Source organism: Vipera ursinii (assembly GCF_947247035.1).
Source record: "Vipera ursinii genome assembly, chromosome: 2".
Lineage (NCBI taxonomy): Eukaryota > Metazoa > Chordata > Lepidosauria > Squamata > Viperidae > Vipera > Vipera ursinii.
In genome coordinates, this window is record NC_139513.1 from 173,946,296 (window position 1) to 173,964,178 (window position 17,883).

At 41.9% G+C, this 17,883-nt stretch overlaps 1 protein-coding gene across 2 annotated transcripts in view; it reads left to right on the forward strand.

Annotated features, from left to right (window-relative positions):
- Positions 1-1,345: 1,345 nt before the first annotated feature.
- The window catches only part of LOC310635085 (intercellular adhesion molecule 5-like), a 40,493-nt gene continuing 23,955 nt past the window's right edge, over positions 1,346-17,883 (forward strand). The window contains exons 1-7 of one of the 2 annotated variants that reach the window (XM_083353703.1): positions 1,346-1,650; positions 6,110-6,370; positions 7,810-8,118; positions 8,352-8,771; positions 9,527-9,808; positions 12,315-12,557; positions 14,667-16,398. In XM_083353703.1, the coding sequence (XP_083209829.1) occupies positions 1,593-1,650; positions 6,110-6,370; positions 7,810-8,118; positions 8,352-8,771; positions 9,527-9,808; positions 12,315-12,557; positions 14,667-14,872 (1,779 nt within the window). In that variant the 5' untranslated portion in view covers positions 1,346-1,592 and the 3' untranslated portion in view covers positions 14,873-16,398. Of the gene's footprint in view, positions 1,651-6,109; positions 6,371-7,809; positions 8,119-8,351; positions 8,772-9,526; positions 9,809-12,314; positions 12,558-14,666; positions 16,399-17,883 lie in introns of those variants that run through there. The other variant, XM_083353701.1, reaches the window with a different exon arrangement.

The window sequence follows — 17,883 nt, forward strand, 5'->3', positions numbered from 1 at the left end:
ATAATGCCGCTTTGGGGGCTGGGCTGAAAGCATATACATAGAATGAAGGCTATTGCTAAGCACATTGATTTGTGCTTTAGATTGTAAGCCGCCCTGAGTCTTCGGAGAAGGGCGGGATATAAATGGGATTAAAAAAAAACCTTTCAGTTTTCTTAGGATGAATTCATTTTTACAGTTAGTGCACAGACCTGTGCTTAAACCCGATTGCCAGGTTTTGAGGCTATCTTTTACAGGTGAAAGGGACGCGGTGGCTCAGTGTGTTAGGATGCTGAGCTTGTCGATCAGATGGTCGGCAGTTTGGCGGGTCGAATCCCGAGTGCTGCGTAACAGAGTGAGCGCCTGTTAGTTGTCCCAGCTTCTGCCAACCTAGCAGTTCGAAAGCACGGAAAAATGCAAGTAGAAAAATAGGGACCACTACGGTGGGAAGGTAACAGCATTCCGTGCGCCTTTGGCGTCTAGTCATGCCGGCCACATGACCACGGAGACGTCCTCGGACAAGCGCTGGCTCTTCAGCTTTGAAACGGAGATGAGCACCGGCCCCTAGAGTCGGAAACGACTAGCACACATGTGCGGGGGAACCTTTACCTTTTACAGGTGAAAAGTCGGGGTGAGCTGCAGTTCCTTCGACTCGCATGGGATGGGCGAAGGGAAGGAAAGGGAAAAAAAATAACCACGTGTTGCGAGATCTTCAGCTATAATAGCACATTTCTCTCGCCATCACTTCCAGAATCCCTTCCTAGGAAAAGGGCTGAGCTCGGGGCTGGGGCTGGACCTGATCTCTCTCTCTCTCTCTCTCTCTCTCTCTCTCTCTCTCTCTCTCTCTCTCTCTCTCTCTCTCTCTCTCTCTCTCTCTCTCTCTCTCTCTCTCTCTCTCTCTCTCTCTCTCTCTCTCTCTCTCTCTCTCTCTCTCTCTCTCTCTCTCTCTCTCTCTCTCTCTCTCTCTCTCTCTCTCTCTCTCTCCTCTCTCTCTCCTCTCCTCTCTCTCTCTCTCTCTGTCTCTCTCTCTCTCTCTCTCCTCTCCCTCTCCCTCTCCCTCTCCCTCTCCCTCTCCCTCTCCCTCTCCCTCCCTCCCTCCCTCCCTCCTTTCAATATTAATTTTTAATCCATCCTTGACTTTTTAAATTGTAAATTTTATACACTTCGTGTTGTAATGTTTTTAACCTGACGAGTCCCTCTGCGAAGTAACTAGGCGGCTTTTAAACATTTGATACCTAAATAAAGACACAAACACTCAGATAAACTCCGCTCCTTCGCCCTTTGCGCGGGGGCGGGGCATGGCCTCGCGGGAGCGTGTCACCGTGGCTGGAAGTTTCCCCAGCGCCACGCGGAGGTTGAGGTGCTTGGGGCGACATTCGAAATCGATCGGGGGTTTTCCGTAACCTTCATCAGGCTGCGTGGGAAAAAAGAGGCGTTTCCCGGAACATTTATAAGGAGAAGCAACTCGTCTCTTCGGGCAAAAAAGGCTCAGGTGCCGGACTGCGTGTGGATCTAGCGGCAGCAAGCAGGCTTTGAGTTTGTTTTCCTGGGCCACTGGGCTACTTGGCGACCGGGTAGACGCCTTCCTCTAAGTTTTGAGTTTCGCCTCGATCATCATGCAGCGGTCTTCCATCTTTTTCCTCCTTGCTTTGGGCTCCTGGGCTTTTGGAAAAGGTAAGGGAGCGGTACTTTCCCCCCCCACAAGGTACAGTTTCTTCCTCCAAACTTTCAGCTCCTACTTCGAAGAGGAGATCTGTCACCGGTGGAATGTGGGATCTATAGGTTTTGATGAGGGAAATTGCCTTTCTGGGTCCTCTGCCTACAACCCTCTGCTCCCGAGTCTGTCCGGAAACAGCTGGAAGATTTTTGTACTCTTAATTCAGGCTGCAGAGTTACTTTATAAGTCTGAGGATTGGCGTTAGAAATGAATACATGAGAATGAACTCGGATCAAACCTCAGCACCGTCTAAGGCGTATCTTAACCGGCACACTAGAGATGTAGTCGTTAGAAACTGGAGAACTCTGAGTTCTGGTTCTGTTTTAGGCATGAAACCAGCTGGGTGACTTTGGGCCAGGCATCCCATGGGCTATGAGTTAGGACATTGTCCAAGGGCAAATCTGCAAAACCTTGCCAAGAAAACTGCAGATTTTAGTCCGAACAAGGCACATTCCTAGACGCAAACTTCATGTTCACTTGTTGCCCTAAATTTATAATTTTCTTCTTCTTTTCCCTCTGCTTATTCCTGGAAAAGAGCAAGAATGGGACTTTTTAATCTTAAAAAATTAGGTGATTCCCCAAATCAGTTTCGGAGACAGCAGTTGCAGATTGTTTGTCCTAAACATTCATTCCCTCTGGTCTTTTAATTATTTGCCCAACCTGAAGGCTTGATAAATAAGGTTTCTTATTTATCTTCCCTGAACTTTTGCACACTGCAGTCAATCTGTTAGAAGGAAACAAACAAGAGGTTTCTCCCACGAACCCTACAATACTCAGATATTTCCACCTCCTTCCATTTGATCTCCCATGAAAAACACAGCAGGTTGAATATTATTTGGTAATCACGTTCTTTGTGGAGGCAGAATATAGATTTTATTGCAGGCTCAGCTGATTAATTAAAGAACTGTAGGGTAATATTTAGATGCTGAAGCCCATACCTTGAGTGCTGGCCAGACATTAGGGAGGATGGGGGAATGAGGTATCTTCTCCAACCTGTGTTTTCTTGTAGATGTAAGTTAGATTTGTCTCTTAGAGACACCAGTTAACTGTTGCTTCAGAAAATAACACAAAGGTTGAGAAAGGAGACTTTGCTGGAGGAGGAACAGACATTCCTCTCTAGAATTACTCACTAAATTTACTCTAAATTTATTCACTTTGACAAAGTGACTAAATTAGTGGACCAGCAAAATGCTGTGGACGTAGTATACTTGGATTTCAGTAAGGCATTTGACAAAGTAGACCACAACCTACTTAGTAAATTAGAAAAATGTGGGATAAATAGTATCCCCACCAGATGGATTTGTAACTGACTGACAAACCACACTCAACAAATAGACCTCAATGGAACTACATCTACATGGAGGGAGGTAAGCAGTGGGATACCACAAGGTTCTGTCTTAGGCCCAGTACTCTTCAATATCTTCATCGATGACATAGTTGAGGGAATAGAAGGGGAATGCACCCAATTTGCAGATGACACCAAGCTGGCAGGAATAGCCAACATCTCAGAAGATGGGCTCAAGATCCATAAGGATCTCAACAGACTTGAACACTGGGCCCTATCTAACAAAATGAAATGAAATTCAATAGTGAGAAAAATGCACATTACACTTAGGCAAGAAAAACCAAATGTACAGGTTTAGACTAGATGGAACCTGGCTTGATAACAGTAAGGGCAAAAGGCATCCTAGTGGACAGTCAAACATGAGCCAGCAGTGTGTGTCAGCAGCCCAAAAAAAAAAAGCCAAAGCAGTCCTAGGCTGCTTTAACAGAGGGAGAGAATCAAGATCACATGAAGTATTAGTACCGCTTTATAAGGCCTTAGTAAGACCACACTTGGAATATTGCATCCAGTTTTGGTTACCATATTATAAAAAAAAAAGATGTCGAGACTCTGGAAAGAGTGCAGAGAAGAGCAGCAAAGATGATAAGGGAGCTGAAGGCTAAAACATATGAAGAACAGTTGCAGGAATTGGGTATGTCTAGTTTAATGAAAAGGACTAGGCGTGACATGATAGCAGTGTTCCAATAGTTGAGGGGCTGCCACAAGAAGAGTGTGTCATTCTATTCTCCAAAGCAACAAAAGACAGGACAAGACGCAATGGATGAAAAGTAATCAATGAGAGAAGCAACCTAGAACTAAGGAGAAATTTCTTGACAGTGAGATTTAGACTAGAGTGACTTAGTTTAGAAAAATATGAAAAATGTAGGGTTAACTTTTTCATCAGCAGTTGCTTAAGAATTCTGGAGAATTCCTATGAAACACAGCTACCAAAGCCCACCCAGCTTGTTGTCCCTGTTGAAATGCGTTTCAGTTGCATGTTGGTTGCTTTTTATTCCCTTGGCAAGAAGGTTATTCAGATAGGAGAGAGCCAAAAGGCTTCTTCTCAAGTTGCAACATAGATGAGACATCTAGCAGCCCCTCCCATGTTGATTCAAGATGATCTCTGAGCTTGGGGGGGGGGGGGCAACAATAAACCTTAGAATTGCAGTCAAGTAACTCAAGGGTTTCTTTAAATGGACATTCTTCTGTTCATTCAGTTGTGCAATTTCTGGGAAGGAGCTATATTTCTTTTAGCACAGGCAAGAGAAGGAGTGGCAGTTAATCCTAGACAGACAGGTGCCTTAAGCCTTGAAGCTCCTTCTGAGTCACATCTGAACACAAGCAGTGAAGTAATTCAGTGATTGTGACTCCCTAAGTATCACCAAAGGCAATGCCTCCAAAATTGCCAGGAACAGAAGATTTCCGCATTCTGTAGGCTACACCTTTTTTGCTGAGCTATCAGAACTGCTTTCTCCAATCCGCCACACTTTGATGTGTTGAGACTCCCAGAATTCCCAGTCAGAACAATGATACATTTAAAAAAAGAAGTAAAGCTTTAATCGCGTGGCCATGGTTGCCATCTTAACTTTTTGGCACTGCACTCCCACCCCCATGGAGATTTCTGCTGAAGCATTCAAGAGTGCAGGAACTGGGCTAGATGAACTAATGAAAAACACTTGTGAAGATTACAGCAATATTTTTGGTGGCTAGAGAACAAACTTCAGGGAGAGAGGGATTTGTCAGATTCCAAAGCAATCTGGACTTATTCAAATTCAGTCTATTTTCCCCCTGTTTTGGAGATGTGTCAGAGGAAATGGAGAGTTTTGGATTAAAAGTGTCTATGCTTTTGGAATATCAATAGTGCAACAGCAAGGACTGAAATTTCTGAATTTCATTTCTTTGGGAAGGCAGATCTCCTCCTTAGTTTGATCTTGCCCCCTACATTGTCCTCCCAAGAGGAGTATAATTCCTCCCTAATAAAGCAGTTAGAACAAATATTGAATGGTTTCCTGCAATTTTACTAGTCTTTGGAAATGAGACATAACTTGGTATTAATCAAAGAACTGAGTTCCTGGTATTCATAATAAAGAAAAGGCAGGAAATATATAGCTCTTAGTTCTGGAAAGATATGCTATGTTCTAATTCCTGCTCATAAGGGATGTGGTGGCTCAGTGGGTTAGGACGCTGAGCTTGTTGATCGGAAGGTCGGCAGTTTGGCGGGTCGAATCCCGAGTGCCGCGTAACAGAGTGAGCGCCTGTTACTCATCCCAGCTTCTGCCAACCTAGCAGTTCGAAAGCACGTCAAAATGCAAGTAGAAAAATAGGGACCACTACGGTGGGAAGGTAACAGCGTTCCGTACGCCTTTGGTGTCTAGTCATGCCGGCCACATGACCACGGAGATGTCCTCGGACAAGCGCTGGCTCTTCGGCTTTGAAACGGAGATGAGCACCGGCCCCTAGAGTTGGAAACGACTAGCACGCATGTGCGGGGGAACCTTTACCTTTACCTTAATTCCTGCTCAGAATTTGGACAGCAACTAAGTAACATTGAGAGAGAATTGTTTTGTCAACACAGTGACCTCTCATATTCATAAGGGGCATATGATGGCCATTGTGCATGTCCCCTTCTCTCTAATCCATCATTTCTCAGTCTTGACCACTTTAAGAAGTGGACTTCAGATCCCAGAATTTGGGGAGTTGAAGTCCACACATCTTAAAATAGCCAACGTTGAGAAATGCTGCTCCAATCTCTTGGGGCTGACTTGGCAAAAGGGGCATTTTTGAAGATAAGAGACTTGTCTTTGTTTCACGATCTCATCAAATCCATGAGAACTATTCATTTACAACACTCAAAAGCCTAACTGACCTTAACAGACAGTCTTGAATAACATAACTTTATTGCCTGCTTTATTTGTCCACATTCGCTAATGCCTGTTATTTATGTTTTGATATTTATATGGCTGCACATAATGCAGAAGTGATTTTGGATGGTGAATATGGTTAATACTAGAAAATTAAATCTCATTGCTTTTAAGCCCTTTCCATTCTTTTATAAGTGTATTTTTATGCAAGTTGTATTTTTTTAATTTCAGGATTCGCAGAGGAAGTCTTTGTGAGAATTTGGCCAGAAAATCCTGTGGTGCAATTTGGAGGTTCACTTCAGATAAACTGCAGCGCCAATATTGAAGCAGAAGCGATTCGCCTTGAAACAGCCTTCAAAAACGAAATAATTGGAAAAGGATCCAATTGGAAAGCCTTCCTTGTCTCCAACATCAGGGACTGGAAAAGTTCCCTCTTGTGCTATGCTCCGGATCACCCGGGAAAATCTGCAAAAGCAATCATTACTACTTACAGTAAGTCACATGATGACTGTATGTTCTGTACCAGCCTGCTACCGGCCCTGCAGCAAAAGCAGGGACGACCCCTTTACAAACGGCAAGAGGCTAGAATAAAGACTGCCAAATTTATTCACATAAAACAGAGCAAGACAAGACACCAACCATAAAACACGAGCTAAGAAGCAGGAACAATCCAAGCAGTTGCCTTCAGCAAACCAGCCCTCCCACACATTCCCCTTAAATACAGTTCAGGGCGTGGCCTCTCTGTGCCTCCTTCCGAGGTGCCCCATTGCCTTCCTCTGTTTACTCCTGACTGACTGCTTCCTGCGTCGGGCGTCCTTGAACAGGGCCAGATGTGGGTCATCTTCATCCACGCTGTCAGGCTCACACAGCTGGGTCTGCATCGTGACCAGATGAGAGGGGCCTTGCTGGGGGCTCTCATCAAGCTGTCCAATCCCCTCAGCAAGCTCTTCGACACCCCCCTCCTTCTCCTCTGAGTAGTCCGACCCAACTGCCGAACCCACAGGCTGACCCTGAATCACAACACTGTAACAGCAGATGAAAAAATATTGGGCATCTAAATTACCCTCAGTTCAAATTCAACAGGAAGCCACAAAAGAGTCCCTTAGTCCAGTAGAATCAAACCTTTTAGCACTGTTGGCTGCAGTGGTCAAATAACCAAGTAATGGACAACAGAAACTGGAATAAAAGCAATTAACAAAGTTTTATTGAACAATTTGGGATACTTATGCAGGAGAGTTTTGTTTTGCCCCAGTTGCAATTGATGTATTTTCTTTATCAAAATTACATAGCTACCCATCCCACTAAAAGTGGGAGCAGCATACAACAAAGGTAAAACAGTGAAGCAATACATGAAGCTGGTATGCAGGGCAGCAGGAGGGGCCCACCATGGCAAGCCACCCAGAAGAGGAGGCTTTCTTAGGCAAGATTTTTAACTCTTCAACATTTCTCTCCCCTCCTCCCCTGGACTCCTTTTGGGAAAATAAGACAGGTCACAGTTGCATAGTTTACATTGTAAGGTGTTCAGGGGAGAATAAGTGAGGAGAATATGTGATCAAGTATTGGGGAAATTGACAAAGGAAAGCTATATTTTGGTGAGGATTAGCTATATTAATGCCTAGCAAGAATGCACACACCTAGCTAAGGGAAAAGATGGAAATAATGATCTAACTAGGGCAAGCAAATAGAAATAGAATGTTCAGATGACAAGAGACAAGATATTCCTTTGGAGAAAGCTAAGGAGTGCCATCCACTGTCCCTTATAAATATATAGAGAATGTACAGGAATATATATATATATTTTCCAAGCTGGAGAATATGTACTTAGACATAGAGAACTTAATTGCCATAGAATAAATAACAGAAGAGCCGTGTTATTGCTAGTTCATCACTTCTAGCATATGCTAATCAAACTAAATTTTATTTCATTTCAGAATCTCCAGACAGTGTTGAGCTGGATCCAGTACCGGAAATGGAAGTGGGCAAGTTGTATAACTTGACATGCCGGGTTTCTGGTGTAGCCCCCATCCAGAAACTCACCATAACCTTGCTGAAAGGGGAAGAGCAACTTCTGGTAGAGACCTTTGAAAAGGACAAAGCTGGTCCTCTTGTGGTGAACCATGGCATAAGAGCTCAGCAAAATGACTACAATAAGACAATCACCTGCCAAACATCCCTGGATCTGAGACCAAGAGGACCACTCCTAAAAAACACTTCCCACGGCATATCGTTACGGACTTTTGGTGAGATCCCATCCATTGCCCCAGTTCTGATTTAGATATACTGAACCCTGTGGCTAGACAATGCTAAATCTCCAGGGGAGGGGTGAGAAAAAAGTTGGTCTGTTTTGATTTTTGTTTGCATAGATTTGATGTCCTCTGCAGTTGCCCCAGCACTGAGAGGCTAGGGAGAGAGTATATTGTGGCTGTGATTTCTTTTGCAATAACTGACATGATTTCTCTTACTTCATTGGCAGATTTTGTAAAGGCTCCCCTGCTCCAGGCTGGCCTGTTCTTAGAAGCTGGGACCATGATGGAAGTGACGTGTGATGTACCTGAGGCTTTCCCAGCTGATGAAGTCATGTTTGATCTGTGGTTTGCAGGGGAACCTTTGAGCTACAGCAGTGGTGTCAAACTGCCAGCTCACGGGCTGGATGCGTCACACGGAAGCCGCGCCCACCCCAGCTATGTCAATGGGAAAAAAGTTGTGATACATCATGACATGTCACATGACGTGGCAACTTTGACACCCATGTTCTACAGCATCAGCGTGATGGGAGGCTTGGCAAGAGCCCAGGCTGTGATAACCTCTTCCTCAGTTGGAGATCAAGAGTTGATCTGCAAGGTTTCTCTGGGACCAGTGACCAAAACCATGACGAAGATGGTGAATGTGTTTGGTGAGTCTCCTATCTGTAATTACTAACACAGACAGATTTAGAAGAGTTTTCTTCCATCTATTTGAACAAACCTAGAAGAAGTTAAAAGTTAGATTGATTTAATTTTGAAAAGCAATGAATTGGATCAATCTAAGTAGCTTGAGAGAGAGAGAGCCCTTTGAAACCAATGGAACAGATCTGTTTATCTGTTCTATTTTCATTGAGATCCAATACAAGTATTTTAGGATGAACCAAAAAATATTCTTATTTAGATTAAATATATACAGAGCTTAGATCTGACAGAAAGCCATTAGACATGAAGCCATTACAACTTATGATTGATTTGTTTTTACTGTATTGCATTTTGACTTGCAATATTTATTTAAAGAGGTCCATATGTCTTACCCAAATAGAGAATGCAGAAATTTTTAAAAAACAGCCACTCTCATCCATTTCACTTCTTTGGAACATCTGGTATCCAGCCATTCCAAATGTGTTATTTCTAAAACATGGCCTCTAGCCAGGTTTCATACAAGAACTGTGAGATGAATGTGGACTGAGAGAGCGTGTGAAGGAGAAAGTCCTTCACTAAGCCTCTATGATTGTAGATGGACTTGAACTTGGGGTTCCTCTGTCCTAGTCCTTACTCACAGTTTTAATATCTAGGGCAGGAGGGGGAGACATAACCTTTAGCCAGCATTTGCTTTAACAATTTGCATTAACCATTTTATAACCATCTAAGTACATTATCACTTCTCTGCTCTATTCCCTCACAGCTTTACCAAAGCCCATCTTGCAAATTGGCAATTCAGAAGTTGTTGTTGGTCAAACGGTGAACATTACATGTAGTGCTGATGGCAGTGCTTCCCCTGGTTTTAAAATGCAGATCAGGAATACTACCAAAATATTAGCATCCGGCAACGTAGATCAAGATTTCCTGCAGCATGCAGTGATCGCTCAACAAGAGGATAATGGGAGGAAATTCATCTGCCAAGTCATCCTGACCGTTGATGGGCACACCAAGGAAAGAAACATATCTCAAAATCTCACTGTCTTCTGTGAGTGGGGAAAAAAATACACTTCATGTTTTATTCCTAGAGTTTCAGTAATCTTTACTTCAAATAGTGTGGCAACAAATTTTGCAGCTAGAATGAACTTTGGAAATTGGGTGCCATTGCATATTTTTATGTAATCCCAGGTCTCTGCACCCTAGAAGAGGGAGGGAAATAGGATCATAAGGCTAGTTGCTTCTATCACCCAGTGGTTCCTTTCCTATAGGAACTCACCCTGTGTTCTTCTCTTTCTAATTATTGATGTGTTGGGAAATTGTTGCTGTTTATTTGTTAAATTTATATCGCTACTTCTCTTAGTTCTGTGTCTCTGGGTGGTATATAGATTTAACAAATAGATAAAAAATTCAATATAACTTAGTAATAACATTACAACAAGAAAAATCATTAAAAAAATAAAAAGCACTAAAAATACATGGAAGAGCACAATCAGTTTCCCTAACAATACAGTTACTTTAATAGCTCCATATCCCTGTTCCCAAATCCCCAGGCCAGATAGCAGAGCCCTGTCTTCAGGCCCTTCCGGAAGGTCAACAAGTTTGGGGTCAGCAAGAATGATGTTTCAAAGCAAATGGACCTCCCAGCTAATTTCTGAAGATGCAAGTTTATTTTTTGCAATTAGAGTTACAGAAGATATACATTAGTTTTTGGGTTTAATTATGGGGAACTTAATATCATTCTCATGAACTAGGTAGGAAACTCAATGCAAGGCTGGCTAACAAAGTGGCAAATGGATTAGTAGGTTTATTTATTTATTTATTTATTTATTTTATTTGTATACCGCCCTTCTCCCAAAGGACTCAGGGCGGTGAACAGGGCAATAAATACTAAAATACAGAAATACAAAAATTAAGAAGAGATTAAACCCAATGCCCAATAAAACAGATAAATTACATAAAAACAGTGATAAAATCCCAAAACCCATCAGACCAGGCCGGCTTGTTCAAACAAATAGGTCTTTAGATCACGTCGGAAGGAGCGAAGGTCGGGTGCCATCCGGAGCTCAACCGGCAGCTGATTCCATAAAGCCGGGGCGCCCACAGAGAAGGCCCTCCCCCTGGGGGCCACCAGCCGACATTCTCTGACCGGTGGCACCCTGAGGAGGCCCTCTCTGTGGGAGTGCACTGGGCGGAGGGAAGTTGATGCCGGCAGCAGGTTGGTGCCATCAGCCAAAATGGAGCCATGAATTATGGGCATAGGTTGTTGTGGTCATTAAGAGAGGCATCCATGTGATCATCTTGCTCAATGAGCACATTCCCGGCTTTTCCCATTGTGGTCATTAAGGAGAGTGTGGCCTGCCTCAGGTTGTGGGAGAGGCCTTATGCAAGCCTAGGCCCAGCTCAGACATGGCCTACCCCCTGAGACACCTTTGCACCCACAGTCTTGGATCTGTTTTCCATCCTGCTGGGTCCCTCAGGCCTTCGGCTTCCTCGCTGCCCTGTCACACCTTGATCCACTTACCTCTTCTGAAGAACTCCTTTTTGAAAGAATACCAACTGATGTGTGGCAAAGGCTGCTATTCTTGCTATCTCTCAGAAGGGTATGATTTTCCAAACGGTGCAAGGCGGTCTCCGTAGGAAGGGCACATGTTGTATTGGCTGCACACTCTTTTAGAAAAGGCAATCTTTGGAAGAGATAAGCGAATCAAGGTGCGATGGGACAGAAAGCAGGCCCAAGGCCTCTGGGCGGGGTGTGGGGAGGAAGACAGGCAGGTGGAGGTAATACAGTCTTCCTGTGGCTGGTTATAAGGACAGGTGGACTGCCAGGCACCCAAATTTTTATTACATGACCACAAGGGCCCTGCAAAGCCCCTAACTGAATCCAAGTTGTATGTTCCTTTGTTCAGAACCATCCTAATTTCAAAAAGGGGCTGAATGAATGAGTGTAAATTGAGGATGATTTATAAGCTCCTGATCCAGAATGGGAACCTGAGCATGTGCTGTTTTAAAGAGGTGTTTGAAGCAGCACTTGGAAAATTTGCAAAATTTGCATAAATCTATTCTGACATTATAAGAAGAGTGATACTCAAATGTTCTATAATTTTTTAAAAAATAAAAACAGTGGTTGATCCTTCTCCCTTGTGCTATGTTCTCCATTTTCCCGAAGCAATAACTTAATGATAAAGGAGAACCATACAAAATTCATGTTGAGTATTCCATTTGGAAAAATCATATAGAGGGGTTAAAAAAAACTTTGCCTTTCTTCAAAGTATCTGCAAGATGGGGGTCTATGCAAATTAGCCTTGGGACTCCCGAATTTTGATGCTATCTGCTAACTTCTGTATTTGGAAACAATGCTCCATCTGTGAAGGAGCATGGTGGTATCGTTATAGATTCCAGGATCCACTGAGAATGCACATTGTATAAACTGCCATAGGTTATCACCAATGCTTCTCCAGTTTTGCAATACATAGTTGCTTCATTTCATCCATTATTACCAGTGAAACTAACCACATTTGACACTATTGCTAACCACATTTCTTTCTCCATTCTAGATGGGCCCCAAATAGATGACTCCAACTGTCCCCAGACATTGACTTGGGAGGAGGGAAGTACGACAACATTTACCTGCTCAGCCTTGGGAAATCCCACACCAATTGTTCAATGCTGGAAAGATGGGAAGTCTTATAACACTGGGGAACCACAGCTGGTCCAGACAGAGCATAATGGCATATATCAGTGCAATGCTACTAACCAGTATGGCTTTGATGTTAGAGATGTGACCATACACGTTGAAGGTAAGTTAACCCATTGACCTAAAGAATGACAAGAATGGCCACAGTCTTAGGTCTTGTAACTATCATCCAAATCTGCATTTATCTTTAGTTCTCAAGTAGTGACTTATAGATTTAACCCAGTGAAACAAACTAATAAAAATTCTGACCATAACAGGCCTTCCATCTATAGCCCAATCAAGAAAAATTAAAAAGGTTTTTGTGCTAAGCAAAGATTCATTGTGAAAAAGTGAAGAGTCTGTTCAAGAAGCATTTAGAGAGAGGGAGGAAGTTGAAGGTTGTCTGCTATGCTAGCAACCCTCATCCTGCTCATTCAATTGTCCTCCAATAATTTGCCATTATCTTTATATATACACTTGTCCATCCTGTGCCTTCACATTTTTGTTGAATTTCATCTCCAGTAATCTTTAGCTAACTTCAGGTTTTGCAATTAAGCTATTGAAGGAAGGACATGTTGCAGATATTCAGCATTAATAGTATTAAACAGTATCATCAGTTATTCAATTCCTTCTCTCTTTCCTGTATTCATCCCTACTTTCTTTTTTTTTGGCCTTTTTTCATCTACTGGCAGGTACTGTAACTCTCTGCCCATTTATCAGACACAAGTCTGTCTGCATCCTCTATTGAAAAAAAATCTTATCTCTTAGCTCTTTCATACATTCAACATTTGCCCATTATCTTTCCTTCCATTCCTATCAAAACTCCTAGGAGAATATATCTTTTTCTCAATTTCCTCCTCAATTTTACATACTTGTTTCAGTGGAGTTTTCATGTAAGACATTCTGTCAAACTGATTTAGACACATTATAATCAATCTTCTGGTGGTCAACGCAAATCACCTATGTTCATTTCTGGTGTTACCCAATTTATCTACTGTTTTTGTTTCCTTGAACCATCATTATTTTCCTACCTGAGTTTCCTTAGTGATATCAAAACTACAGTGATTTTATACCTATTTATCTCATTAATGAGTGACTTTCTCTAAATAACTTCATCAATAAAATGATCCACATTTGTAGTTTTCATTTAATCAATGATTGTAGGATCCACTAGTTCCCTAGCACTAAGATGGCAAAGCAGTCAATCAACTCATGTTTGGATAATTGGAGCAGTATGGATTTACCTGATTCCTCTCTTTGTCACCTGATCCATTTCCAGAATTCACACCGTTTTAGACATTGTTTAATCTATCCCTAATTCCTACATTGGCTGGTGTTTATTCAAATTGCTGATGTTAAATTGCTGATGTTAACTCCTCTGGCCTTATATACACCCAATATTTCTTTTAAAAAATGCTTGTGGCTCCTGTACCAATACAGGTAGGCTTCATGTAACCAGGGACCAGGAACTCTGTAGCTAAGTTAGGCAGTTGTAAAACATGATGTTGGTTCCACTTGCTCTTGTTAGAAGAATCCTGCAGATTTCAGCATCCTGTAGTTACATATTCATCATTCACAACCTCCTGCGAGCTTCCCGATTGACTTTACCTGTCAGAAGCTGGCCGTTAAGGTCGCAAATGATAGTCATGTGACTGTAGAACACTACAGCATTGTAATTTTCAGCTGGTTGCTGAACACACAAATCATGTTCACTTGGCCTCAGGGCCACAGGTATGAGAATCCTTCATCAGTACCCCTCATTCAGCACCATCATAACTTGAATAGTCATTGAGGAAATATAAGCTCAGCAAGGACTACCTGTAAATCCCAGCTAATTCATACCTTCTTATACTAAAGTAGGAAAATCATGTTTGAGTTCTTTCCCAGCCAGTGCCAATTTTTGGAACCAACTTTCATTGTCTAGTTTTTCAAAATTTTCAAATATTTTTATCCTAATGAAACTTTGATGTTGGCTTAAGATCAACTCCTCATGCAGAATTATTATTTTGATTTGAATGTAAGTCTCCATGATGGTTTCCCATACTGTGGGCCATTAACTTAGTGAGGCCTTATATTTTCTGTTCTCAGATTGGAATGTACTATATTATTGTACCAAATTGTTGATGGTGTGTTTTATTATTATGTACCATACCTGAAAAATAACTGCTATTACTACTGCTGTGGAACTATTATGTGCCAAATTTTAATGCATTTGTTTTTTTCCCTTTCGCAGCTCCTCTATCCACTGGCCATATCATTGGCTATATAATTGCTGGGTTGGTGATTATTGCTATTCTGGCTGGTATAGCTTATTGGGTAAGCTATAACCAAAAGATTGGGATCTACCATCTGCGGCAGAAAGGGAAGCAACGGCTATCACCACAAGCTGCTCAAAACTCAGTGGAACAAAGATTCTTGAATGGCAGAGCAAATGTCTAAGCAGACCTGTGTTTACTACGAACAGAAGAACCACTTGTCCCAATGCCAGCGAGATTGTAGCAGTGTTCAGCGTTCATCACTCTACTTAGCTGCAGAGGAAAAGGATGTTGATTACATACCATCAAGTCATTATTTATTTATATTTATTTATTTAAAACACCTGTAGCTGGCCATCTTTCCAAAAACTCTGGGGGGCTCCCAATCAAAGATTAGGGATCACATTGATAGATTTTCTCCATGACATAGAAGAAGAGATATGGGAAACTGTTCTTCAACTCCTGAGCATTTGATGGGCAGTGGTCCAACTGGTCTTTGTCTTTGGACTTTGGAAGGGTGATGACGGTGCACTTTCAGTGAGTGGCAGTGCTTGTGCCTCCTGCCTTTTCCTGAAGCTCTCCTGTACCATCTAAGTGGACATTCAGACTTTTCCTTGAAAAAGCAATCAGGAACTAAAGGTGGTCTTAAAGTCTTTGGGCTACCTCCAGTAGGAGGCATTACTGGGAAACCACTAAGAAGTACTGGAATAGAAAGAGGGTGTCTGCAACACACCAGCTTGGGCTTTTCCTGCAGTAATGGACAACTCAGCCGTAGAGTGTAAAGCATCTTCCAGATTTCTCCTCACACCGTTAAATTGAAAATAATACCACAATCATAAGCAACATAGTAAAATTCTTTAGTCCTTTCTGCTCTCTGAGCTTGGATGTTTTCTTGCAGACATTTCATTACCAAATTGAGTAACACCATCAGTCCTAGAAGGGAGTGGAGTTTGCTTTCTGTTTATATATAGGTGGCCTGCCTGTCATAGTTCCTTAATTAGGCTGTTCTTTACTGTTTGTTTATTTGAGTTAGCAGTTCCTTGACAGTGGTATTGTTTACTGCTTGTTGGTTGGTCTGTTATTAATCCTGGTGCTAAGCTCTGCTTATCTGGGTTCTGATTGCTGGTGAGGAGGCCGTTTTGCTTCCTGTTTAGCTTTTTAATTGTCTCTTTTGGATGAAATGTAGATGCTATTTTTCACTATATGTCTGCTGATGGCTGATTTGTCTAAGTGCCAGACTTCCAGGAATTCTCTAGCATTTCTTGGACTTAGCTTGGTCTAGGATACTCATAGTTTCCCAGTTGAAACTATGGGTAAATCTGTCCATGTGTTGTGCAATTAAGGAGTTTTCATTATGTCTTCAGGCTGCTAGTCGGCATTCTCAAAAACTCCTTTCCCTTTCTGCAGATTTGCACCTACAAATTTTCACAGGTTAGAGCCTTTTTCTATTTTTAAATACTAGTACATGAATTCATGATTATCAAGATGCCACATTCCATAACTCTAAGTCATATTTCCAAATGCTGGGAAGAAATCCCCTGAGGTACAATGATTCAGGACTAGCCTCTCCCAGTGGTGGTTTCTCAACTCAGTGAGTCTTAACCTTCTCATGCAGTTCTGGGTTTTAGCCTCTTTGTTGAATGAGTTATGTTCCCAGGAAAATAGAAGAGATGGTAAGGGCATTATTTCTGCTCTGATATCAGCAGATGTTCTGTCATGGTTCACATTCTTATACAAAAAATAGTACAACCTGAATGAAGACTACATAGGAGAAAAAGATCTTTCTGTTATTTATAGCTGGGTAAAATGGAAAATAACATTCCCCCCCCCCAAATCAGTAAAACAGGTTGCTCTTCTTAGTTTGCCATTGTCGCTTTTCACCTTCAAAACCTTCCCCCACTCTTCTTGGGAATGGCAATGGTCCTCTAGGCATTTTTAAGCAACAGGATTGGAAAAGTCCCAGTGAAAGCAGCATGCAACCGTAAAGGTGCATTCCACCCTCCTTGTCTTGATTTTGTTGAGGAAATCCTACCTCGAGTCCTACTTCATGATCATCTGGGAGGAGGAAGTGTCTTGAGAAAGAGAGGTTTTTCCCCCCCAGTGTATACTTAAGCACTTGGTATAATTGGACAGCCTTCTTCAGAGATGCTTTAATTTGCATCCTGGCACTGAGCAAGTGTAGAACAGTAGTTCTGAATTAGTTGCATGTATGCTGCAGATGGGACTTAGAAGTAAACTGAGAGTACCTGTGTGCAACTCACGTTCATTGCTAACTCACTGAAACTTTAAGCCTTGTGATTGACTGTGAATGACAATATGACTCCTTCTCAGCATATGATATGTTTAATATGTAGGTAAATAATACTTGTTTCTTGGGAGAGGTAGGAAGCCTTTTTGCTTCTATCATGCTGGGACCCCGTCCTTGAAAGAACAACTGATGGACGTTAAGATACAGAAGGCTGAGAACCACTGATTTCAGTATGTAATATTCTTTTGTGAGAAAAAGAAAATGCAATCACTTGTGTTGAAGTATTCTTCTTGGCAGAAAGAAATGCATTTGTGACAGAAAAGAACTCTCTGATAAATTGAAAGACAAAAAGGACAAGTATAAAAAGTGGAAAGAGGGGCACATAACTAAGGCAGAATATCATCAAATAGCTCGAGCCTTCAAAGATGAAATGAGGAAAGCTAAGGCTCAAAATGAATTAAATCTTGCGACAAAAGTCAAAAAACAACCACAACAAAAAAAGCTGCTTTCAACATATAAAAAACAAGAAAAAAGTTAAGGAAATGATTGGTCCATTACTGGGAGAAAGTGGCAAGAAAGTGACAAGCAACAAGGAGAAAGCAGAACTACTTAACTCGTTTTTTGCATCCGTCTTTACACAAAGGGGAAAAAGCAGTCCAACCTATCAAAAATAGTACTGCAAAAAACAGATTAGAAATACAAGTTAAGATAGGCAAGAAAATGGTAAGTGAGCACCTGTCCACCCTAGACAAGTTCAAATCACCAGGACCAGATGGATTACACCCCAAGGTTCTGAAGGAACTGGAGGATGTGATCTCAAAACCACTGAACTATATCTTTCAAAGATCCTGGAGCACTGGGGAATTATCAAAGGACCAGAAAATTGTTGATTTATTTCCCATATTCAAAAAAGGGGGGGAAATGGATCCAGGAAACTACAGACCTAT